The sequence below is a fragment of the Aethina tumida genome, chromosome 3, assembly GCF_024364675.1.
Source record: "Aethina tumida isolate Nest 87 chromosome 3, icAetTumi1.1, whole genome shotgun sequence".
NCBI classification, from domain to species: domain Eukaryota; kingdom Metazoa; phylum Arthropoda; class Insecta; order Coleoptera; family Nitidulidae; genus Aethina; species Aethina tumida.
In genome coordinates, this window is record NC_065437.1 from 24,721,277 (window position 1) to 24,746,407 (window position 25,131).

The 25,131-nt window shown below is 35.7% G+C and overlaps 4 protein-coding genes across 6 annotated transcripts; 3 read left to right on the forward strand and 1 right to left on the reverse strand.

Moving 5' to 3' along the window:
- The first annotated feature begins 810 nt into the window (after positions 1-810).
- Positions 811-10,212, forward strand: LOC109595521 (cadherin-86C-like). The gene is made up of 6 exons (XM_049964604.1): positions 811-1,428; positions 1,536-1,797; positions 5,526-6,825; positions 7,048-7,562; positions 7,843-8,658; positions 9,292-10,212. Exons 1-6 carry the CDS (start codon positions 820-822, stop codon positions 9,840-9,842), a joined length of 4,053 nt encoding a protein of 1,350 aa, XP_049820561.1. The 5' UTR covers positions 811-819; the 3' UTR covers positions 9,843-10,212.
- A 4,055-nt stretch (positions 10,213-14,267) lies between these two features.
- LOC109593984 (ecdysone 20-monooxygenase) lies at positions 14,268-16,997 on the forward strand. Its single transcript, XM_020009129.2, has 3 exons — positions 14,268-14,404; positions 14,520-14,946; positions 15,733-16,997. The coding sequence occupies exons 2-3, from the start codon at positions 14,520-14,522 to the stop codon at positions 16,770-16,772; spliced, it is 1,467 nt and encodes a 488-aa protein (XP_019864688.2). The 5' UTR covers positions 14,268-14,404; the 3' UTR covers positions 16,773-16,997.
- LOC109593982 (kanadaptin) lies at positions 16,987-20,896 on the reverse strand. 2 transcript variants are annotated; one of them, XM_049965455.1, is made up of 7 exons: positions 20,595-20,896; positions 20,306-20,540; positions 20,109-20,247; positions 18,698-19,247; positions 18,486-18,640; positions 17,787-18,417; positions 16,987-17,709 (listed from the first exon to the last, which is right to left on the reverse strand). In XM_049965455.1, exons 1-7 carry the CDS (start codon positions 20,773-20,775, stop codon positions 17,036-17,038), a joined length of 2,565 nt encoding a protein of 854 aa, XP_049821412.1. In that variant the 5' UTR covers positions 20,776-20,896; the 3' UTR covers positions 16,987-17,035. The 2 variants fall into 2 exon arrangements, with proteins under 2 accessions (XP_049821412.1, XP_019864686.2); XM_020009127.2 differs by having other exon boundaries at positions 17,763-18,417.
- On the forward strand, positions 20,878-25,046 carry LOC109593983 (programmed cell death 6-interacting protein). 2 transcript variants are annotated; one of them, XM_049965457.1, is made up of 16 exons: positions 20,878-20,966; positions 21,162-21,461; positions 21,514-21,632; positions 21,691-21,818; positions 21,970-22,123; positions 22,182-22,306; positions 22,359-22,460; positions 22,512-22,734; positions 22,787-22,910; positions 22,970-23,150; positions 23,209-23,520; positions 23,580-23,795; positions 23,854-24,003; positions 24,065-24,206; positions 24,450-24,656; positions 24,714-25,046. In XM_049965457.1, the coding sequence occupies exons 2-16, from the start codon at positions 21,256-21,258 to the stop codon at positions 24,842-24,844; spliced, it is 2,520 nt and encodes an 839-aa protein (XP_049821414.1). In that variant the 5' UTR covers positions 20,878-20,966; positions 21,162-21,255; the 3' UTR covers positions 24,845-25,046. The 2 variants fall into 2 exon arrangements, with proteins under 2 accessions (XP_049821414.1, XP_049821413.1); XM_049965456.1 differs by lacking the exon at positions 20,878-20,966 and having other exon boundaries at positions 21,253-21,461; positions 24,432-24,656.
- The last annotated feature ends 85 nt before the right edge of the window (positions 25,047-25,131 follow it).

Genomic DNA, 25,131 nt, shown 5'->3' on the forward strand with positions numbered 1-25,131 from the left:
TTTTTTCATGCTTAAAGTAATGAGTATGTTTTCTTTGAAAAATGTTTTGTTTCAGTACATAATAGACATTAATTGATTATAAGTCACCATAAAGAAGTTGTGTCTTCTTTGCAAACATGTAAAGTTATAAAAACTACTGGACAAATTCATATTGACCCTTCCACGAACCATTTACCCATTCAATAAATGTTTATTGAAATGTTATTGATTATTTTTTTATGTTTTTTATAAATACTATCTTTTATAAAAAAGCAGAACAATTCTGTTAGTAATAATAGTAAAAAATTTAAAGAAGACACTGGAAACGTCTTGCAACATGCCAACAAATATTTTAATTATATTTTTTAATAAATAATGTCTGGACCCATCGTGTAAATTAAAAACACGCATAACTAACTAATCAGATCAAACAACTAATCAATTCTGTTAGGCAATGTAGCACCATTATATAAAAAAATATATTTATCGTCATAATTATATCCTAGAAGATGTAATTTAAAACATTTATTGTTTGGAGTAATACCATTTAAGTATACAAATTTAACGTTAACATCTTTAAAAACATTTTGTTCTAATTGAATTGATATTGTAAATGTTTAATTGAAATTTTGGCGGATGCGCAAGTTCAAAACTTATATTCCACTTGCCGCAGTCGAATGCAAGAATCCGATAAAGAAAATGCGGTGCATCGTGTAACCAAATTGGCCCCGAAGCAAATAAAACAATGCAAAACAATTGACTGAACGTTTTTCCGTAGGTTCGCGTGTGAAAAGTTGCAAATTCTCGCGGGCCCAGTCAGCGATGCGCTGGCTAACTCTGATGTACGGGCCCTTCCTCGTAGCCGCCTTCCCTCGCTTCGATCCCACCGCTCTCCTCCGGGAAGTACTTGTTCCGGCCGACGCCGCTCTCGGAACCGTGATTTACAGGCTGCGTGCCACCGATCCCACATTCGAGTTTCCGTTGATTTTCAGTCTCTTGGGCGAGACGAGCAGCGTGAACGTGGACACCCTCAACTGCACCAAGTTCAATTCGGTTTGTCAGGCCAACGTTGTGGTGAAAAAGAGGCTGGAAGCCGGAAAGTTCTATGATTTCATGGTGGAGGTACGGAGTGCGCGGGGTGAGAGTGCCATGTTGAATTGTTCGTTCCGTGCGACCAACGCCACGACGCCCATAGAGAAGATTTTTCCCGGGGCGCCGACTTTACTGATGGTGTCGGAGAACGCCAGGAGGAACACAGAGTTGGGGACCATTTTGGCGAAGGGTAATCCTCAAAGGGAGAAGCCGGTGTTGCTGGAATTGTGGGGGTCATCTCAGTTTGGATTGCACCAAAGGCTGGTCTCGAACCGCGATGCCGAAGGTACCATCCTTCTGCTTACACCGTTGGATTATGAGACGAAAACTGTCCATCATTTGACAATCTTAGCCAATGTAAGTGGATATTAAATCTATCGATCCCCATTTACTTATGTAATGTAGTGGGTTTCAAAGAATAGTTAAATCAACTCTTTAGTAATCAACTGTTTATCTACTTATAGGATCCTTGGACTGATATGGAGTACGACACAAGGAATATAGCTGGATGGCCTTTATTAGTCGCCGTGCTGGATGAACAAGATGCACCACCTGTGTTCACTATTGCACCACCAATAACCGTCCTAAATCCATCCCTAATTCCTGGAGATGTAATTCTGAAAGTTCATGCTGAAGATGGTGATCGGGGGAACCCCCGCAAAGTGTTTTACTACATCCCATCAACAGTGCAATTCAAAGATTTCTTTAATATCACCCCAAATACAGGTAAAATAACCGATAATTTATGTTCATAATGATTTGGTGTTGACGGATTAATATTAATAATTTATCGGAAGAGTACAACTGAAGTATATTGATTACTTTATTGCATTCCTGCGGCCTATTTAAAAAGTTTTCTATCGATCGGCGATGAATTATTCAAATATGTCAATGATCTTAGATTGCTGTAATGTTGAGTTTTCGAGTTTTCTGGCAAGCTTGACTATAATTAGTCGATCTTTGTTTTATTGACGTGTCCAAAGTTTAAAGTTTTACTCAACTAATGGAATTAAACCCCCAATTAAAATAATGATTGGGTGGGTAAGGAGAAATCAGTAACAATAGATAATAATAATAACAATAATAGAAATTTTCAATTAAATTAATCCCATCTAACAAAATGTGTAATTTCATGCATGCTTCAAAATGTTTACATGATTTGATAACAAAACAGAAGGAAGTTTATTGATTTACACAACGAAAATTTTTATTACAAATCAGTTTCGTGGTGTTATTTGTCTTTATAATACTTTCAGTGGGGAATAGTGCACACTTAACAGATTGTTCGCGTGACCAGTTATAGGGCAACTTTTACTGGATTGTTGGAACAAACTGGGGAAAGTCCTTCGTGTCATTGAGGGGTTAATGCGAATTATGTACCGTTAATATTTAATAAAGTGCATCACATGTGAATGGTTAGTTAAACATGTCTGACCTGCATTTTCCGAAAGAGATATTTATAAAATCAATTGTTATACAAATGTTTGCTAATAAGAATACGTTGCGTAGGTTGAATGTATAATTGGAATACTTTTAAAGATTTACTAAACTGCAGTCAAAATATTTTAAATTTCATTTAACTTTCTTTAAAATGACTTTTATTTAACAAAATCACGATTATTATCAATAATTTCATTAACGATCTGCAAGCAAAATCAAACCTGTATTTTTTGAATTGACGAACAGACCAATCTCAGTTCTGAACCCTTTTTAGAATTAAGCCACCTAATATGAAAAAAATTAGCTAATACTAAAAATAAATAACAGTCACAGAGATAAATGTCAGAACTATATTGTGTATGAGGTAGAACCTCTCATTTATCATTTTGTAGTGTCCTCTGAGTCTTTAATGATGTCTCTTGGTGGTAGTCGATATGTAAAATTCCACTTTTAACCCACCTAAAATTATCAACAATACGATCCACAAAGTGATGTATACAAAGAGATAATAGGCAGTTGTCAAATGCCTAATTTTGTTATCTTCACTTAATTTATATAGAATCCAGGTGTCTTTTTTATGATATTTTTCCAAATTCGAAAATTTTGCATAAATAATTGCCCAATTTCATCATTATACAGCTTTCAAGAGGAGGGAATCGTGCCATTTCTAGATATACATTTACACTTCAAAATATATGCATTAAGCGTTACTTGTCACATTTATGAAAAAATAATTCTGGTGTAATATACTAAATTTATTTAAATATAAATAACAAAGTTCTGCAAATATACAAGTTTATTTTAATAAATAATTATTATATATATTTTATGATTGTTTGAATAGCTTATAGTAATTATATGTGTTAGATAAAATTTTAGTGTGATTGTGTATCCTTCATATTGTGTAGACAAATTGTTGTTTAAACAATAAAAATAATTTTTTTTTTTTTTTTTTTTTTTTTGGGACAGAGAGGGGAAAGTGTAAACCCCCCTCCGAGCACCGATCCGGAGATCATAACCAATTGGAAACCATATGTGCTAGCACATATGGGGGAAAGGGCGTGTATATACATACACGGGTGAAGTTGAACCAGAAGACGGGACTGACAAAGATGCCAGCCCCCTGTCAACTGGTTCCCGGAAGAACAAGCCCAATCTGAGGAAGGTCCTAGAACCTCCCTGGGTGAGGATTGGGCTTGCAGTTGATCCGTTGGCTTCCCGCCACCACTGGCTTGTGGAGCAGTACTGCCCGATGGATGTAAAAAAAAATAATTGTTTAACTGTTCGGATATGTATAAAATTATTACTTAGACATGTGTTGATACAACAAATCTCATAAAGATTAATATCTGGTCTATATTATGTATTAGGTAGAACTCCTCATTTAACATTTTGTGTCTACCTTTGAGTCTCTAATGCGACAAGTTGTCATCCGTTATTATGAAGAAGAAGAACGCCTTTTGTATTGACTAAAAAGTTTGTTTCTGAATAAGTTATTCATGAACTTGGTCAATTTGCGAACAATTGTATCGATTGTTTCTCCTCTTTGTAGATAGTCATTGAGTAAAATTTTACTTAAATTCATTCTTAGGTGAAGTGGTTTTTAAATACTGATTTGCCATATTCACCTTATTATCTAGACTTGTGTGGATTAACCAATCTATTTGTCAACCCATGTAACAATACAATTTATGTAAGGCTCATTTTCGTTAAGTGTAAGAATAGAATTGGGGATTGTCTAATTTCTCATCCATTTTTCCAACCTTGAAATGATTTACTAGTAACAGTTAATTGGCACGTCTTTTTTCAATTAGTTTGCATCATGCTCGACATCTTCAATACATTCATTATCACTTTTAAACAGTCGAATTATAAAACTCCAATTCACTATTTTTAATAAAAATATACATTGTACGAACAAAAAAAATATAAATAGTTGACAACAGTACAAAAAATTTTTCAAGTAATATCAAAATTTTAATAAAAAAATGTTAGAGTACAAAGAAAAATGTATTAAAATAAATTATTTATTAATTTTATATATAAAAGTAGCTTAATTTTCAATTCATTTTGTTCTGTGAATTGATTTTTTTGCGATGGAATAATTTCTGATTTTAATAACTCGTTAGACTTCCCGGAATTATGTTATTTGAGTTCAAATAATTAAGGACATTTAATGTTACATGATTGATTGAGTTGTAGAATTAGTTAATTACAAACACAACATATTATACATCATTATTCTGAACATTAAAGTACACATAACTGATGATTTCCTCTTTTGGTATGACATAAGCTATCGACAATTACCGGACTGAAATTGGAAAATGAAGGTGCCACTCGAGCATAATTAATACCCGTTCCGCTTTCCTCGTTGTCGTGAATTAAATCTCAAAGAAATGACCAGCCGCATATTTATAAACCGACTTGTATAAATTACACGTTCCCCATTAAAACCCACATACACATACACGAATCTCATATTACGGCATTATTATAATTAGATCAAGGCAATTTCGTTTTACAATTTTTCCGCGATTCATCCGCAACACAACCCCTTGTTTCAATCACGAAAGCTATTTCACTTTCAAATACTTACGTGTGAGACGAGGCGGGCTCATTTAAATAAATTCTTCGTAAAAACGGGCGTCTGTGCGGCGGGGGGTGGCCCGGCTCTCCGGAAGCTGCATATCGCTCGATCTAGCACGAAAGCTACCATTTTTCGATCGATAAGTACTTATGAAAATGGGCTTGCGAAACGAATGGATTTTCTGATTGTGGTATGGTTCTATTAACACATATCAGAATCAGGCATGAAGGTAAAGGCGATTTAACATTCGACCTTTGTACGGTGGTTTACATAAAATTATGATGGTACATGAAAAGCACGATTTATAGCTTTGATCGGCGGCCAATCTGTGACAACTAAGCCAAGGTCCGCTCTAATTCATCCACGTCATTTCGTTGTTTTACATAAAATTTCATAAATTACAATAACAACTTATTTGTTACAGGTGAACTGATTTTGCAACAACCAATTTCGAACGTTATTTCCGCGTCGAGGAACGGCCAACCCATAGTGTTGACAGTGATCGCCGAAGAAGAACGTACCAATCCCAACGAACCTCCGGCTCAGCAGTCTTCAGTTCGTTTGGCCTTAATCCCTCCAGGTGTGACCGGAGGTTCGCCTACTTTTGGTTCCATCGAGTACAACGCCCTTCTTGACGAGAACGCCCCAACTGGTACTCAATTGGATCTGTTACAGGCCGAAGTACACACTGAAGTTGGCGATGTAATTACCTTGGAGTTGCAGGGTTGTAATGGTACCTTTGATGTTTCCCCAGGAGTGGTCGAAGGCTATTCTAAATTTACAATAAACGTTCATAATCCCATGTTGTTGGATTACGAGAAGTGGCACTCGGTGAGCTGCCTCATCGTAGCCAAAGAAATCAACAACAACAACTTTACTTCGAAAGCCAAGTTGACCGTTCATTTGAACGACGTAAACGACAATAGTCCAGAATTCACGGAACAAATATATAAGGCGTACGTGCAAGAAAACGCCAACATTGTAACAACAGTCTTGCGGGTCGAAGCCCAAGACATAGATCGAGAGCCAGGGAACAAAATCAAATACACCTCTTTGTTGGGTGAAGGTAGTTCTTTTTTTAAACTGGATCCCAGCACGGGAATAATAACGGTAGCAAATTCTCAGGGATTGGATGCCGAAACAAAATCAACCATAACTCTTACAGTCGAAGCTGCCGACGAAGATGGCAAAGGACTTACAACCACTGCAACTGTAGAAGTACACTTATTAGATATAAACGACCAAGTTCCTGCATTTGAAAGAGACTTGTACGAATTTATTTTGAACGACGACCAAACTGCCTTCACGACCAATGCGTTGATCAAAGCCATAGACAACGACATTAGTCCGCCAAATAATGAAGTTCATTATGAGTTAACTACACCGGTTGATGGGCTGCTTTTGGACGAACATAGCGGGGAGTTGCAACTAACAAAGAGGTGGCAAATTGAGGAGCCAATTACTGTAAACGTCAGGGCTTGGGATGGTGGCGTGCCAAGACTTTCCAGCGAGTCCAAAGTGAAGATTTATCCGCCTGGATTGAAGTCGAGGAAAATGTTATTCATTGTTTCTGGAAGAAATCCTGATAGAAAAAAAGTGTTGGACACACTGAGAGCTCTAACAGGCAGTAAAGTGGATATTAACAATATACGACCTTATACGGGCTACGAAGAAGGAGCCACTGATGTTTCCAGATACAATAATGATGGAAGTGATCCAGACAGGTAACTTCATGTTTAATTTACTACTAACTGCTGAAAATTAAGTAATGTCATATTGATTTTCTACACTCCTACTATACATTAATACAAACAAACAATTTCCTTATAATTTTTTAAATAAATTTTCAAGGGTAACGTCTTTATGATTACTAACATGAATTTCTCTCAACTGTTCAATTTCATCTCTATTTAATGTGTGCAATTGAGAACATGATTTTTTTGTAGGAGCGTGGTGGAGGCGACTGTGAGTAATACTGGCGTCGTGGACGTGTACAAAATAAAGCAGATCTTGGATAATGAAAGCACGAACCGACGATCAGACAGTACACATTATAAGACGGAGACTTCGTCGACGACAATCAAGCAATCATCCGGTGCGGATTTGCTCTGGCTATTAATCTTACTGATTGTGCTGGCCATAATAGCAGCAATCATATTGATTTTGTGCTGTATCTGCAAACCGTGTCCGTTCTATATACCACCGAAGAGACGAAAGATTAGTACGGGGGAGGTGCAGAAGTTAGTGGTGAAGGGTTCAGGGACTGGAAGGGAGAGTAAGTCTGTGCAGGTGGCCGAATGGTTTGGGAGGAAGGAAGCTTGGACGCCCGAGCAAGTGGATTTGGAGGCGGAGTCTTTGAGGAGGCACGAAGTTGAAAGAGGTTCGGACAGAGGAGAAGTCAAAAAGACTATCTATAGACAAAATCGAGAGCAATCTAGAGACCAGCTCTACATACGAGAAGGTAACAAAAAAGAAAGAAATATTAATTCGCAAAAATGAAATAATTTCTAAAGTTAACTATTCAAATTAATTAATTAAACATAAGTTTTTTCGTCTTTTGAAAAAACACCAAAATTGAAAAATATGATTATTAAAGATGTTTCTGGAAAAACTTAAATTCTTGAAAATACTTAAATAAATAGGTTTAAAAGATTAAAAGGTATTCCGATTCCAATACATATAAACAACTGAATAAACCACTTGTACATGTAAATCAATTTACTAACCGAACGTTTTTTTAGGAAATACCGACATCTTACGCTTAATTACCAGAGGCGGCGAACAACAGGCCCAAAGGCCGGTCACGTTGGTCGCTGACCAGGCATACTTGGCCGATAGCGGTAAGGACATTTTAATGCGTCGTTTCATCGATCAACAACAGAACGAGGCGGCCAGGTCGCAAGTGGTGCTACCCAACGCGGTGAGCCGGTTACAGACGGAACACGAGCTCCTGGAGGCGTCGCTGCGACAGCAGAACGCAATGATAAGGCAATTAATCTTGGACAGGGAACGAGACTTGAGACTGGAGACGCAGTCACTTCCTGCGGGCACACAGACGGATATCGACGCCGGTACCCAAACGGAACCTCACTATTTAAGACCGCCACTACGAAAAGTACGATCGGACAACGATGCCAGCGATCAGAGCGACGATGAACTTACCGTAATTAAGTCGAGAATCAAGTCGAAGATTGCTAGGAGATCGAATAGGTCGCAGATCAGGAGGAAAATTAAAACGCCTATATTGGAGGAAAATGAAGCAGACGTTATGGAAAAGCCTCAGAAGGTGAGAATAGTGAAGGCAACAACTAAGCCAAGAATCAAACAAACAAAAACAAGCGAGATGAGGCAAAAACGGGCATCAAGTCGAGCAGGAAAACGTCCCACAAAATCTGCTTTAAGAAAAGAAGTACTGAAAGAAATTTCAAAATCGTTAGCCAACAGCGATAACAGTCTAAGTGAGAATGAAGAAGAACATAAATACGAGTCCGACGAAGACTTCTCTGAAGATAGCATTGAAGAAATTAGTCCAAGATCTGACAAAACAACAGATTCAGATTTGAAAGCCAAACAAGCTAGTAAGTCAGAGGCTTCAAAATCAAAAAACAGAACCGTATCGGTCGACAGGCACGCACTTAAAGATAAGTCTAAGTCACGTCCACTCAAAAGAACCCGTAGAACAGAATCTGTGGATAGGATAGCTTTGAGACGTTCCCACTCTAGAGAAGAGAATCTACGTCAGCAACGTTCGGAGTCATTAGAAAGAGTGCGACCACGACGAAGTACTTCAAGATTAAGTTACCAGTACTACCCTGATAGAGATAGAGATAGATATTATTATGAATACCGTGATAGAGATTATCTTTCACCTTCCAGATATAGGGATTATTATCATTCACCTTCTAGAAGCCGGCGCAGGTCTGAGTCCAGGTACAGATCGGATTCAAGAGACAGATACAGACCTCATTCCAGAGAAAGAGATGGAGATTACAGGGACTCCTTACGAGGAGGGAACTATTACAGAGATAGGGACGATTCCAGAGATAGATGGAAAGACAGATCTCGTTCCAGAGAACGAGATAGATATAGAGATGATCGAGGCAAAATTTACAGGTCTGAATCATTGGACAGAGACTATCGTATGTCTACTTCTAGTGGTAAAGATTTAAGTGAACCTTCCTTAAGAAAACAATCCAAATTTCATTCAGAAACTGATTTGAGGTCATCCAGAGGTGTTGGAAAACTTCCTGGAAAGGTGGATTCTAGATTAGGCAGTCATAGTGATTTATCAAATGTAAAAAAAGACAATAAAATTAAACCAACAACTAAAAGAACTTCCAGATACATGGAATGGTACAACAAAAATAAGAGCAAAAACGCACCCAAAACTAATAAGCCTTCTGGCGAAACTAACGAAAACGATCTGGTGAAGGAAACGAACGCGGCAAAGGAGACGATTAAAACAATATCGGGTTCTAGATTGATGAAGGATACGGAATCTAGTGCGCGAAAGAAGGTCGTTGTAAAAAAATCTGGAGCGGGTCCAGAACATCCGTTGCTTCAACACTCTGAGAGGCGATTTGAGGTACCTTATCAGCCACCTAACAGGACCGATGAGGATGCCGACTCCGGTATAGCCTTGACGAAACCTTCGATGGCCCAGAAGAAAAGTGTTTTCACTATTGCTTACAATGATATGCACACAAGTCAAATTAAGGATGTTACCACACCACCTTTGTGAGATTTTACTGACGACTTCGAAAGTTAAATTGTAATCGTTACAATGAGTGAGAGTTTTTTTAATTTATGTTTTATAATTTTTTTGGATTCTAAAATTTTTAATATAGGTACAAGGGGAGTCACCTGATGATGTGATCAAATTGTATGTTACCTCTTAAATAAATTTATTATTAGAGTGCTAATATCTTAGAAGTATTTTCGTATAAAATAAAATAAAATTGACTACACAACTTTTTAATTGTATATAAAGAAAATTGTAATTTGAAAGTATCAAATTTATATTTTTAGTTTTTTCATTAAATATTGTATAATAGAATCCCTTTTAAAACAGGAGTGGAATAAACTCTTAACACTTAAATAAATTTTGTAAATAAAACATTTTCCGATTGACTTGTTTTATTTTATTATTATATTTGGTTTAAATCGTATCATACAAACTCATGTTTGGAAGATTACACTTTCATGAATTAAAATGGCCACTGTAATTGTACATGGTTTTGTGTATATAGACAGTAATTATTTTAAAATTTTTTATTTTTGACGTAAAATGATAAAAAACTATGTTTTTGAAGAAGTCAATACGATACGTAGTAGATTAAAATTGATTACAGTAGAGCTTGCACTGATATTTGTCGAAATTTATTTGGATATAATGTCTAGATGTAAATTAATTTAAGATGCGAAGAGCAGAGCAACTGGAATGTTGGAATCTGGGGTTAATCAGATCAAAATCTCAGGTAAACTCAATGCTGTACAAAGAGTTATTTCCCGCTTGTTTACTCGATTTTATCAAACTGACTCTACTTCAGAAAGACAAAGAAGTGGCATACCAAGAAAACTAGTTCAAAGAAAGACCGATATTCGAGATTAAATCTCTGTTATTTAATTTATCATTAACATTTTGTTTTACTATTTTAGGGCATCTCAGTGGCATAGACACAACCATTTTCCAAATATCCAAAGTCTATATTCATTTAAGTTTCTGTCATGAGTACATTTAAATTTTTCTTTCGAACTTGGTTATAAACATGACATTCCATGTCTTCTATAGGGTGATGTCTGGAGATTTGGAATACAAAACATTAATGTGTTTGAACCAATCTGTCACATTGTGTATGGGATCATTTTCATCTTCAATATATAGAAGCAAATTGTTGTTTAATCTGTGTAAAGAGCCTATGCCAGAAGAACTGGAGCATCCCCATAGCATAATTGAACCGCAATCATGTTTCACTGTGGGTATAACAAATTCTTTGTGGTGTAGGATGTAAGAAGCATAATTTTTTTATAAATTAAATTTAGACTCGTCACTAAAAACTATTCGTCCCAACTTGGGACGGTTTTGAGTGACATTGCGTTTGGTAGTAAGGACGTTCAGCTATACGTCCAGGAAATTATGAAATCCAGCAAATGGGGTCCCCCAAGTTCCAGTTTTTCAACAACGTGCTGCCCTATGTATTGTGAAGGTTATTCATCCCTCTCTTTAGAAATTTTGACAGATTTTCATCGACGAAGTAAGGTGTCATGGCATGAAGTACATCATGATGAAGTTTATTATCGAATTATCGTGGAAGCTTTTTTGGCTGTATTTTTATTCATTTATCACACTACTACACTGAAGAATAGAATCTGAGCTGATGTGTTCTATTTAAAAATAATAAAATAATATCTAATGAACAAGAAATTATTGATTTTCAATACTTGATGACTAAGTAAACTGAAAATATAGATATTTCAATCTCATTCATCTTGAACAATAGTACGATTTGTACAAGTAAAAATAATCATTAACGACATTGATAATAAAATTCTCAACCTTCCTATATAAAAATGTTATACTATTTGCGGAATATATGTCAGAGTAAATAGTGGTTCAATGACCTTAATTAATTAACGTCACATATTATTTATAAATCATTTAATAATGTTTCCAGAAATATTTAATGAGATAAGTCGAATCTCCTCAACACACTGAACTTTGTAAATTATTAAGTTAAGATACACAACCCAGCTTAAGTTAAGACTTTATTGTACAAGATAACAACACCAATTGGTACAAAGAAAAGAAAATTGTAATCATGAACTTAAAATATATAATCTGAATTTCAAAATGTTATTTATGTTTTTATTTGATTAGGGAGCTACTACAGTTGTTTACCATTCGTATTTTTAATTCCTCATAAACAATATGCGTATGTTTACACCCGTGTGTTTAAACAAACCGGCCGAGTGTCTTATTATCAGAAAGTAAAAGAGAATTAGCAAGGTCAAGGTCAATAAAGTTCGAGGCTGCTCGGTTATAACAACAATTATTTAGAATATTCTTTATTCGTGCGAAGATCAAGATACTGCATTTTTTTTACACGGAGACTCGTTTTTATTCGCAACGAGGAAGCGAGTCGATGTTAATTTATACGTCGAGAGATTTGATCTCGGGAAAAGTGTTTATTATAGAAACAGTTAATCTTAAACTGTATTTGAAAATTGCTGAGACCAAGATGTGCAATAATATTCCAGCAGGTATTGCGTTTCTAACTAAATTCGCTGTTTTTATAATGAACGTATGAAATGTTAATATATGAATAACAATGTCGTTGTCATTTACATTAAAAAAACTTTATATTATTTTGTTGCTGTCTGAATAACAAAATTAATAATGATCTAGTAAACACTAATTAGGTAAATATTAAGAGAATATATAAATGACTTAAATATTAAGTCACATTTGTGATAAAGCAAATTTCTCATTGGATCACTGCCTATAGTTAGTTGATTGACGTTTTTTTATTATTATTTAATTTTATAACATTCGCCACAACGACAGAGAAAGTAATTTATAAATTGTGAGTGAAAGCACCACCTTGCAAATAAACAATTTCGATCTATTAATAGAGCAAAGGAGAAATGTAAAATTATAGAAAAAAACAACTGTTTATTACAATATTTATCAGCAAGATACGGGTCCAAAGTGTACAGAAAAACACCATTTAACAATAAAAATATATTTATTTAGTGAACAGACGATATTAAGTCAATAATATTACACAGACATAAAAACACACACAGTGGTAATATGTTGCTCAGACTCGTCTTTATCGTTTAATGAAAAAAAAACCCTGACATCTTGTATCCATATAGGGTTACAAGAATTTAATATGCCTGCGTTTCCGGATGCAATAGATTACAAAATAAATTCCGATGCCCGCATCTCTGTGTCAAATTATAACGTGTCATTTCAATTGTTGATCGAAGGAATTTCCAGTGCTTCTACTACCTGTTTTGGGACGGAACATTTGGGGGCGACAAACTTAAACGTTTTTCTTGATTATTGAGGACTTTATAGTAATTACATCCTTCATGTGTTGAAAAAGTCAGGGTAGAGTTTATCACTGTTTCATATCTTTTACTATAAATAAAAAAATGACCTTACAACATTTTTTTCTAGTATTTTGTAATGTTATTCATTAATTCGGATAATGACGAAGGTCTATTATTTAATGTGAATATTAAATTGTTTGCTAAATTTTAACATGGAAATTCCCACTTTGATTTCTAATTACTATTAATAAAAACTAACAGTTTTTCAACAATAAATGATGGTTAATTTAAAAATTGTTTCTTTACTAATGATTTTTTCATTTTTAACACGAACTATTTGAAGGGTTTAGTTCATTTAACTGAATATTACCTCATATTCTATTAACTAGTACAATTAATTAATTTAATAAATTATTTATTTATTAACTTTTTATGCATAAATTAAAATACTTAAAACAAAAATAGAAGAACAGGTAAAATTAAAATTCTAAAAATATATTTATTTATGAATATAAATTAATATTTTTGAAATAAAAGTAGACGAACGTTCTAGAAATTCATTCTTTTAATATGTATAATCAAGGATACTTTAATAATATTTGTTAAAATGTGGCAATTTTAAATATTATACTGTCTATTTGTTTTTTATTATCAATTAGTAAAGTAAAAAAAGACGACAAGTACACAACATACAGGACTAACAGGAAACCACAGTTCCAATCAATAAATCAATTATAAATGATGTAACCAGTATACATATTTTTAAATCTCGTCTGCGTTTCGAAATATCCCATAATAAACTGTAAATGATATTTTCAAAGTAAATTAACCAGAAAAAACTGGCTGGATTGATTATTAACACGGACACTTATCGGTGTGCGATGTTTACATTTCCAAACAGTACGATTGATTTTTTTCAGCGAAAAATACATGTTTTCCACGAAAAAACTTGTTAACATAAGGCCTTTCGTGTTTCCTAAAATGTTAAACAAAACAATGTACCTAATATTTATCTTGTGTTTAACTTCCGTTAAGAGGCTGGAATGTATAGAGATGGAACGGCTGTTGAACCATTCTTCAACAACAGTATCACAAAAGAACCCTGTCAGATGCAGACGCGCACTATCTTTTAAGGCCGGCGTGAGAACAACGTAATCTGAATTTAATGCCCACTGATAACGTTTTATGTGTGTATATTAAATTTAGAGATTCATCCTTCGTTCATGTTCTGGTAGACGCACCAAGGTTAGTACTGTTCAGAAAAAACCACAACATTTGTTTTTTTTTCAGTTTTCGTTGGTTTAACTATTGCGGCGACGGTAGTTTGCCTAATTAATTAATCAAATGCGATTATTTTCAGATGTACGAGATTTTATTTGAGTCGCTGGACGTCGTCAGTCTGTTCATCACGTCCGTGTTCTTCTTTTTGCTCGGATATCGGCCGCCGTGGTGGCAGAAGACGGTGAAATGTAAACAGAACGAGCAAACCATCCCCGGACCGTTTTCCCTGCCCGTTTTGGGGACCCGGTGGATTTTCACCTTCGGAGGATACAGTTTCGGGAAGATCCACGAGTATTATTTGGATATGTATAGGAAGTACGGGGCTGTGATGAAGGAGGAAGCTTTATTTAATGTGCCTGTGATCAGTGTTTTCGAGAGGCAGGATATCGAAAAGGTGCTGCGGAGCAGCGGCAAGTACCCCATAAGGCCCCCGACGGAAGCCATTGCCCAAATCAGAAGGGGGTTGAAAGAGCGATACGCCAGCACCGGGATAGTCAACGAGCAAGGTAAACAAATTGGAATAATAAAGGGTGAAATGTATATAAAAAAATATTTATATCACAACAAGTAAGTTATAAATTTAAATCCTGGCGCTTCTAAGTTATTTTTCAAAAACTTTTAAAATTCCGAAATTTCAGTTCACATTAGTTTAAAAAAATTAAAATTTATTGTTTCGTACATATATAATTTATTATGAACAAATAATCCTTCAAAAAAAAAATAAACTTCATTATCTTATGGTAAATTGATATATAAATTAAATTATAATGTAACTGTTGATTGAAAAATTTATAGTTTGTGTAAATAATAAATTGTTTCTGATATAACATACAATATTTTGCCAAATTAATTTAATTTATACTGGAATCATCGTTTTTTAAGCACCTCTGTAGAAATTCCCACAGTTTCCTTGATTATATAATTAAGCAAATTCTAGTGCGCCTAGTTATAACTTCCCTTAGTCTGAAGTAGTTCAGGAATGTTCTTATTATGTTCTCAATTCTCGTTATTAAGAAAACCACGTTAAAAATCTAAATTTAACTTCACAGGGTCATGGTTGCAATTATATCATTTAAGAACATCATGTTGTTCTAAAAATAGAACTTAATTAAAATGCTCCGGGTGCAGTGAAATTACTTTAAGTATTCCATTATTTTTAATTAATTAAATACTTATTTGTTCCTGGTATGTTTACAATTAAACTTATTTTTATCTATAAAATTCATAACGTAATTAAATGGTACGATTACCATAAATAATAACAACGGTTACCATGTTTATTTTCGTTTCAGGCGAAAGGTGGCATTATTTACGATCTTCCTTGACCTCGGTCTTGACAAGTCCGAAAACCATCTCAGAGTTCACACCACAAGCCGAAGCCATTGCGGACGACTGGTGCAACCTTCTGAACCAACTTGGCAACAATAATTCGGAAGTCAAGGATTTGCACGTGGTCATCGGTCGACTCGGACTAGAAGCGACGTGCGCCTTGGTACTCGGCAGGAGAATGGGCTTCTTAATTCCGGGCGAAGAATCGCAATCCGCCAAAGAGTTGGCAAACGCCGTGCACGATCATTTCATCGCGTCCAGGGACACGTACTTCGGTTTGCCCTTTTGGAAGCTGTTCCCCACGCCGGCTTACAAGTTGTTGGAGAAAAGCGAGGAAACGATTTACAAAATTGCCTTGGAACTCATCGAATCGGCGGACGACTCGACGAAGGAGAGCGCCGTATTTCAATCAGTTTTGAGGGCGCACGTTGACGACAGGGAGAAGACTGCGGCTATTGTGGATTTCATTGCCGCAGGAATACATACGCTGAAGAACAGCCTCCTGTTTCTGTTTTATTTAATAGCCGACAACCCACACACTCAAGAAAAAATTATCAACGACACAACTGGTGCTTATTTAAAGGCGTGCATCACCGAATCCTTCAGACTTTTGCCTACCGCCAATTGTTTGGCTAGAATCACAGAAGAACCGCTCGAATTGTCCGGGCACAGACTCAAATCGGGAAGCGTACTAATTTGTCATACCGGCATTGCATGCAGGAACGAAAAGAATTTTGTTGATGCGGACAAATTTATTCCGGAAAGATGGCTAGATGATCAGAAATCTAACTATGGAAATAATGCAGCATTTTTGGTGACCCCGTTTGGTATTGGCAGAAGAATTTGTCCAGGGAAAAGATTCATAGAACAAGTTTTGCCTATCATTGTGGAGGCAACAGTGAAAACGTTTGAACTTAAGGTTGTTACACCTCTTGAATTGCAATTTGAATTTCTGTTGTCCGCAAAAGCACCTATGAATATGATTTTTAAGCCCAGGAATTAAGTTTTATTTATTTTTTTGTGATATACGAGAAGTTAGTACAAAATATCCCAATTGAATGTTATTTACATTTATGTTATTTATGTCTTTACATATAGATTTACATTAGTTATTGATATTTTATTATATACAATATCACTTAGATAATATATTTGGTAATAAACTGTTGCTATTAAGTTCTGTTAGTACCTATTTGGAGGTGTGATTAAAAAATTGGTTACAAAAGAATTCAATTTTATTAAATTATAACAACATGAATCAGCCAATTAATATCCTAACTTATCATTCAAACTTGTCCTTCCATCTCCAGTTTGATTATCTGGGGGGACCCACATGGAATAGTTGTCTCTTGCAGCATCTTCTTCATACCCTTTTTGTTTCTCCATTTCGGCTTTTCCTTGACGTTGTTGATTGCGTCTTTGGTTTTTCTTCTTCTTCTTTTCTTCAGTCTCATATTTTGCATCCACATCCCCATTATTGTCGGGATTGTCTTCGTCAGCATGTAAACTTGTAGAAGGTTCCTCTTTTTCTTCTTTATTTTCTTTAACTGAGCTAGATAGTTCTTCACTAGATTCTGAATTCTCACCTTCCTTTGATGTAGTCTTCTCTTTCTCTAAATAATTTTTATATTTTTTATAGTCGCTGACAATAGACATGGATATGTTTTTAATATCGTCGCCGACTTTTTTTACTTCACTAATGACTTTATATTTTTCTTGAGTCATGTCGTTTAGTTCTGCTAAGATCCTATTAAGTTCTGTTGAAATTTGGTGCTCTAATTTCGGATCTGGTTCATCATAATTGGCTAATTGCTGTATTAGCTTCAAAACTTTCCTCTTTTTGGCAGCCAGTAGTTTCCAATCAGCATGCATTCTATCCTCGCTGGACGCCAACTTTTTTAGTTTGTCCAAGATTTTGTTGAACTTACCTTCATATTTTACTAGAAAAATTAAGTGTTATTTGTCAGTAAAAACTAATACAACGTTAACTAACCTAATTTGTTCATAAACAACGAACCTGCAATTGGTGGTAATCCTCTCCTCAATATCCTTTCGAATTTTTTAAATGTGAGTTTCGTGCACAGAGCAAACGAACCCAATTCAGTTTCTTCATCATTGTCGCCAACACCATCATCACTTTCGTCTGAGCTATTTTCTTCGGAAATAGTGTAGGTCGAAACTATTTCGGGCATGGCTTCTACTGTTTCCGGTTTAGTTTCAGATTCATTTTCCTCATCTTCATCATCTTTGTCACATTCCATTTTCTCAACCATCGCTTCCGGTTTTGCGGGCAACTTCACCTGTACCTTCATTCGTTTGCCATAAATTGGGAAATTTTTGCCAGTAATACCCTTGCTGGTGCTAGGACCTGGAGCGTGTTGCGGAACCAGTGCAGGAAGACTGGCAGGCTTTGCTATGTTTATAAGCCTTACCGTGTTTGCGTATTCCACCTTTAATTTACTCAATTCCGTCTTTAATTTGCTGATGGTATGTTTATCAGACTTGGAGTCTTTTAAATCTTTCATGAAAGAGTCCAAGGAGTCCTCCTCTGCGTCATTTTGTGACTGATTCTGTAACGCCGCTTGCGCTTTAGCTAGTTGTTGTTCCAGGTCGGCTATAGATTTACTTATAGTTTTCTCTTTCTCCAACTATTAAGAATAAAGAAAATAATGTTGAACAAATTGCGTTATACATTTTTTACAATAATAACTCTTACCAGACTTTCATAAGTTTCTACTTTTGGTGGGGCCTTGGCCTGCATCCTCATTTCCCTTTTCTTTTCAACGGTACCGGTCCTGTCCAAAAATGTATCGTCGTCACTGTCATAATAATCATTTTCTTCCCAATTTTTGGCCTTCCTTTTCCTAGATTCTGGTATACACAAATAATCAGTTAAGAATTTAAGAATAAAAAACAAGAAATATTTACCGTGTGTGGCCTGACGTAGGACTCCGTGCCTATCCAGAATGCGGCAAGCTTCCAAGGCGCACTGCACCACCGCTTCCTTCTTCTTTCCCTTGTGCAGAACCTCGGCGAATATAGGTCTTCCGGTTTCATCATCCAGCGGCAACTCCACTTTGCATAAGAACTGTCCCATGCCCTGTTCGTTGCACTCGTAGTCCAAAGACAAACCCTCACGCTCGAAGAACCCACGCAATGCCTTCTTGGGGTCGTCCAAATACAACTCTTCGTTGTTCGTTTGGGCGTACGGATTTTCCGACAGGTCCGACTCTTCGTCGGCGTCTTCGCCCAATCCCCAGTCCACGCCGCGTTCCTCCTCCTTCTTCTTCCTCAATTCCTCCTCCATTTCTGCTTTGAGGGCGGCTTCTCGCTCCTCTTCGGCACGTTTCTGCAACTCTTCGGCGCGTTTTTGTTTCAATTCGGTGACGGTCAGTTCCGATTCCTCTTCAGTATCTTCATCTGGGCCAGTCAGCAGGTAAGTTCTGGCGCTGCACCCTAATCTCAGCATGTGGCCCACCTTTAAATATGAATATTAACCTGAATGAAATAAATCTCTTAATTTTATAATAGTTATCACATCTCTTAGTGATTGGTTGTAATTTCATTTCATAAAAAATTATCTAGTATGTGTTTAAGATCAAATGTTTTCAAATAAAACACTTTAAGCAGTATTGATCAAACATGCTATGAGCTGTTGCTATGTAATGTTATTTTAAATATAAACAAATATTAATAAAACGTTGTGAATTACTGCTACCAAAATTCAGATTAAGTAAAGAAAGAAGACGTAAAGATCAAGAAAATAAAATGAATCGAAAGCAAGTAACAGGCAAGAGAAGTCAAGAAAAACATCATGTGCATTTTGAAGATACAAAACCTGACTCCTTGCCTACAGCTTCCACTGACTTTATTGAAGAAGGAATTAATGATCCCGTCCTACATTTACGCAAAGCAATTGAAAAATCACGAGAAATGAAAGAATTATCGAAACAGAAAAATGAAGAAGTCGAAAAGGAGTTTGCTAGCATCAAGGAAAGACTAAATGATAGTACAGAATACCTGCAGAAAATTACCAAAAACCTTGAAAACTTCAAGTTTTCCTATCAAAAAAATATGATGGAAATAAATAAGAATGTGGCCATGGATAATTTTAAAAAATACTCTGCAGAAGACATGAAAAAAAACATGGAAGACATGCGGAAGAAAATTGCAGAAGTACAGTACAAAGTAAAAGCAAAGAGGGAACAAGAGGAGAAAGTGAAGAGAAATTATAAACAAACAGTTGACATTTTGTTGTCAGCTTTTGAAAAAATTGATTCTGGCGATTATGATTCGGCAAAAAATCTGGTTGATAACATGGACTTTCATTAAACCTTACCTGTATTCTGACGAAAATTCCTGGCCTTAATTTATTTTTGTTTAAAAATGTTCCATGTGTGCTGTTCAAATCATATATGTAAAAACCCACTCCCTCTTGTTCAGATGGTGTGCTTCTATATTGTAGGACTGCATGGTACCTGTAATATTTAGTTTATTTAATAAAAACATCTACATGTATGCAATTATTTTAATTACCTGGAAATTGTTGGGTGCTGCATCGGGATGTCACAGTTTGGAAGTCGTCCAAACACCCAAAAGGGTTTTTTCATTAAGTTTATGGTATCGATGATAGATCCATTCTTTAGCACCTCAAACTTGTAATCTGTTGATATATCTAAAGGTAGCCCAGACCATGTTGGCTCTTTATATGGTAAGGGCAAAGTATTATCTGGTGTATTTGATGTTGTTACCTTTACATTTTTTTCAGTATCTGTACAGGACAATTACATTAAAATGAATGTGATGTTAAATTATTAAATTTTACCTTTTTCTGTTGACTTGTCAGGAATTTCTTGTCTTTTTACAACAGCATCAGTGTTGACGGCGGCTTTTGTAGCCGTTTCGGAAAGTTTTTTAGGAAGTCGCCCTATTTTGCCAATCAAAACGGGCTTTTTAAACGGCTCTGCAGACCCGGAGGTTCCGGCATTCTCATTTTCTGTATCCATTATTTTTAAACGTTTTATTTACAATAAAAAACGTTTGGTATAACTTCACTTTTCTAACCTTATTTACTGAACAAACGTCAAATTCTTTGTCAATAGGCAAGCTTACCACTTGTCTACTACAGATTACCTTCTGTTTTAGATGTTCTGTGGCACCACTTTCCAATACAGGGTGCATCAGAAAACCTGATCATGTATGTATTATTGAATATTGAAAATTAAATGGAATATCTCGCAGTTTCTCTAATTTAAAACGCTCCAGTATTATTCGCATGCGCAACTAAATTTGAAACACTTAAAAACAAATATAGACGAGTTTTGTGTTTGAAGTATAGAATACCTCTGAAGTGCCCCTGTATATAATTATACCTTTACTTGTCGTTTGCAAGGTCATTAGAGCGAGTTGAATGAAAACAAAGGTGTCCTCTGTTGAAGCAGTTGGAGCGTTTGACAGCACTTGTATCAGTCAGTTGACGTTTTAAAATGGCTGAGTTACTATCTGTTCCGTTAAAAAAGCCTTCAGAAGTTGATCTTGTGAAACCGTTAAAAAATCTAATTCAATCGAGATACAGTACCGCCGATAAACCTGAGGATTATTCCGATGCCATAAATGAATTATCAAAGCAAAGAAACACCGCTATTTGGAAGGTATTTGAAAAATATGAGAGTTCACTGGAAATTATTTATGGGTATGAATCATTCTTTGAATTAATTGATAATGGTTTAACGGTCGTATTTTAGGTATTACGATCAAATTGTCGCGTTAGAAAGCAAAATACCAGCCCAAGAGTTGCAGGTGCCATTCAAATGGAAGGATGCTTTTGATAAAGGGTCAATATTTGGTTCAAGAATTAGCCTGAGTATGTGGTCAATGATCCCTATCTATGACATTTTTATCATTAAATTTCTTTGTTGCAGCTGTTTCCTCATTAAGTTATGAAAAAGTTTGTGTATTGTTCAACATTGCGGCTTTACAAAGTGCTGTTGCTGCCCAGCAGAGCATTGAAAATGATGATGGACTCAAACTGGCAGTTAAATTGTTACAGGTATGTGCAAAATCCTATATCAAATATTTATAAATATCCTGACACATTTAAAGAATTTATAGAATGTTTATACATAATTTTCAATTAAGATAATATAAAAATTTAATAAATCACTTAATTTGATTGAATTTACAAGTAAATATTTCTCCAGCTTTCATCCGGTATCTTTCAACACTTGAAAAACCATGTCATGTTGTTAATTCAACAAGATCCTACTCCAGATTTGAACCCAGACACCTTGGGTGCCCTGTCCTCTCTGATGCTTGCCCAGGCTCAAGAAATGTTTGTCCATAAAGCAATACATGGTAATTACCATCCACCCATTATTAAATATTTTACTTACTTAATTCTTTAAAATTTTAGATAATATGAAGGATTCAATAGTCGCCAAATTAGCGTCAGCCTGTGAAGATTTGTATGCAGAATGTCTTAAAACATTTCAAAGAGAAAATTTGAAGAGTATTTGGGAAAAGGACTGGGTTCCAATGGTAATATTAATAAATTATAGTAGTTTATGTGCTATTAATAATTCATTAATAGATTGCAGGAAAGCAAGCTGGTTTTAGTGCCATTGCAGAGTTTTACCAAAGTCTTATTTGTAAAAATGAAAAGCTCATTGGCGAAGAAATTTCTAGATTGACGGTTTGTAATTGTAATTATAATTATTCGGAATTTATAGAATTAAAATTGTAGCGATCAGTAGAACTCTTTAAAGCGGCCCAACAAAGATCTGGCAGACCAAATTTGTTTGAAGAATTATGTGATAAAGCTGAGAGAAATCTGACTTCAGCAAAAAAAGATAATGATTTTATCTACCATGAAAGAATTCCAGATATCAAATCTGTTGAGCCAATAGGAAAAGCACAACCAGCTAAGGCTTTGCCAGTGCCCCATCCAATGAGTCAAGGTTTCAGAGGTACCCAACTACAAAAATGATTTAAGGCGTGTTTTATACTGTTAATTTCCAGACTTATTCTCCGAGTTGGTGCCTGTTGGAGTCCACCAAGCATTGGCTGCTTATGATGTGAGAAAAACGGAGATCGTCAATACAGAGATCACCCGTCTTAGGGAGTCTACACAGGAGCTTAATGGGTATGGAATGAAAATAATTAAAGGAGAAAATATTACATATTTCTGTCTGTCATTTTCAGACTGTTAGCAAGCATGAATTTGCCAGCTGCCATTGAAGTTACAGATTCTGCAAGTGGATTGCCACCATCCATTTTGGAAAAAGCTAACATGGTTAGCCAATTGGGAGGCATAAATGAATTGCAAAGGATATCTTCAGAGTTGCCTGATCTTCTAAAGAGAAATCAGGATATTTTGGATGAGGTAAATATTTTGAGTGTTCACATACTTAACATATTAAATTAATTTGTTTAATTCACAGACGGATCGAATGTTGAACGAAGAAAAGCAGGCAGATGATTCGCTCAGACAGCAGTTCAAGGCCCAATGGACACGCACCCCGTCCGAAAAACTTACGGATATGTTCCGCAATAACATTGCTAAATACAGACAGATAATCAACAACGCTGTCGAAGCGGATAAGGTGGTACGTCAGAAATTTGAGTCGAACCGCAATGGCATCCAAATTCTGAGCAAACCTCCCGCCGAGATTGAGGCTGCTTTGCCACATGGACCATCAGGAAATGTGGAGAATTCTTCTGCTGTAGTCGCCCTCAGACAACTAATGGAAGAGGTAAAAATTATAAAGATATAAAGATGTTAGTGTATTAATTGAATGTTTTTCGTTGGTAGGTGGAGACAATCAAAGCAGAACGTGATGTTATAGAATCAGAGCTTAAGAGTGCAACAACTGATATGAAAGATGTATTTTTGACAGCCTTGGCAAAAGATGGTGCGATCAGCGAAGCTCCTATATCAGTAGAAACTCTTGGCAGGGTCTATGGACCTCTGCAGAAACAGGTCGCTGAAAGCATTGAAAAACAAGCTAGTTTGATAAGTAGGATTAGGGTAAGTAGGAATTGGACTTACTGAATAATTTACTAATATATTTACCTTGTTCATAAAGGAGGCCCATGCCCAGTTCACTCAGGAAAGTGGCTCCACTGCTGGAGGTAGAGAGACGATGATGTGTGAACTAGCAGCCGCCCATGATGCTTTCAGGGACTTGCTCAATAATTTGAAGGAGGGCACCAAATTTTATAATGACTTGACACAAGTGAGTTATAACTTAATGTCTTTTAAACTTAAAGTTAAAACGCAACTTAAATGTCTTTCAGCTTCTGGTAACTTTCCAAAACAAAGTCTCAGACTTTACCTTCGCAAGGAAAACAGAAAAGGAAGAACTTCTTAAAGATTTAACTCAACAGACTAGTAGAGCTGGTCCAGCCCCAACTCCAACACAACCCTCATACCACTCAGGTAAACTTTCACATTTTTTACTAATCACCAAAAGCCAGACTGAATATGGCTGTTCTTAATTACTTTAGAATAAGATTGCAGTTGTTAGCATCCTTGGAGTCTATGAATATGAATGATGCCAGTCTGCATAATTATTACTAACAACTTTTTTGTGTATATGTTTTTATATAAAAATCTTTTACTTAACATACTAACAAATTCTTTATGCATTTTGTGTGTGTAAAGTCAATTTTTTTAACACAGGGAGCCAGGATGGACAACCGAGTACACCTTCAGTTCCAAGTTCAGCGCCTAGTCCTGCGACAACCACTAGTGGGTCATTGCCATACCCCGTTTATGTGCAAGGCATGCCGGTGCCGTATGGCGCTTCAGGTTCCGCTCCTTACCCGTCATACGTTCCACCGCCAATGCCCCAAGGCTACAATCCATACGGAACGATGCCCTATCCGTGTAAGTAAACGTAACTAATTTATTTTACTAGTGTACTTTATTAAATATTTTTCATAGCTACCTACCAGTATCCTGGAGGGTTCCCACAGAATCCAGGACAATTTCCACAGGGTTATCAACAACCTCCTCCAGGTTCTTATCCACCACAGCAAGGGCATCCCAATTATCCACCACAAAATCCGTGGTAAATGGCATTTATATGTTAACTGTTATTCGCTTTTATGTTGTATTATATTCAATCAAATTTAACTTTAAATTACTTATGCTTTAGAACAAGTTATTATCAATATATCATGTAGAAATATAAATTGTTGTACTAATATATAGTGCCTCTTAATCTTTATATATTTTGCATTACGACGAATAAATTTTATTAACGTTTAAGTTTTATTATGTGTTTTATTGACTTATACACATCATAACAAGTTTGTTAATTATCAACATGTACACAAAAAATAAAATAAAAGTAAACACA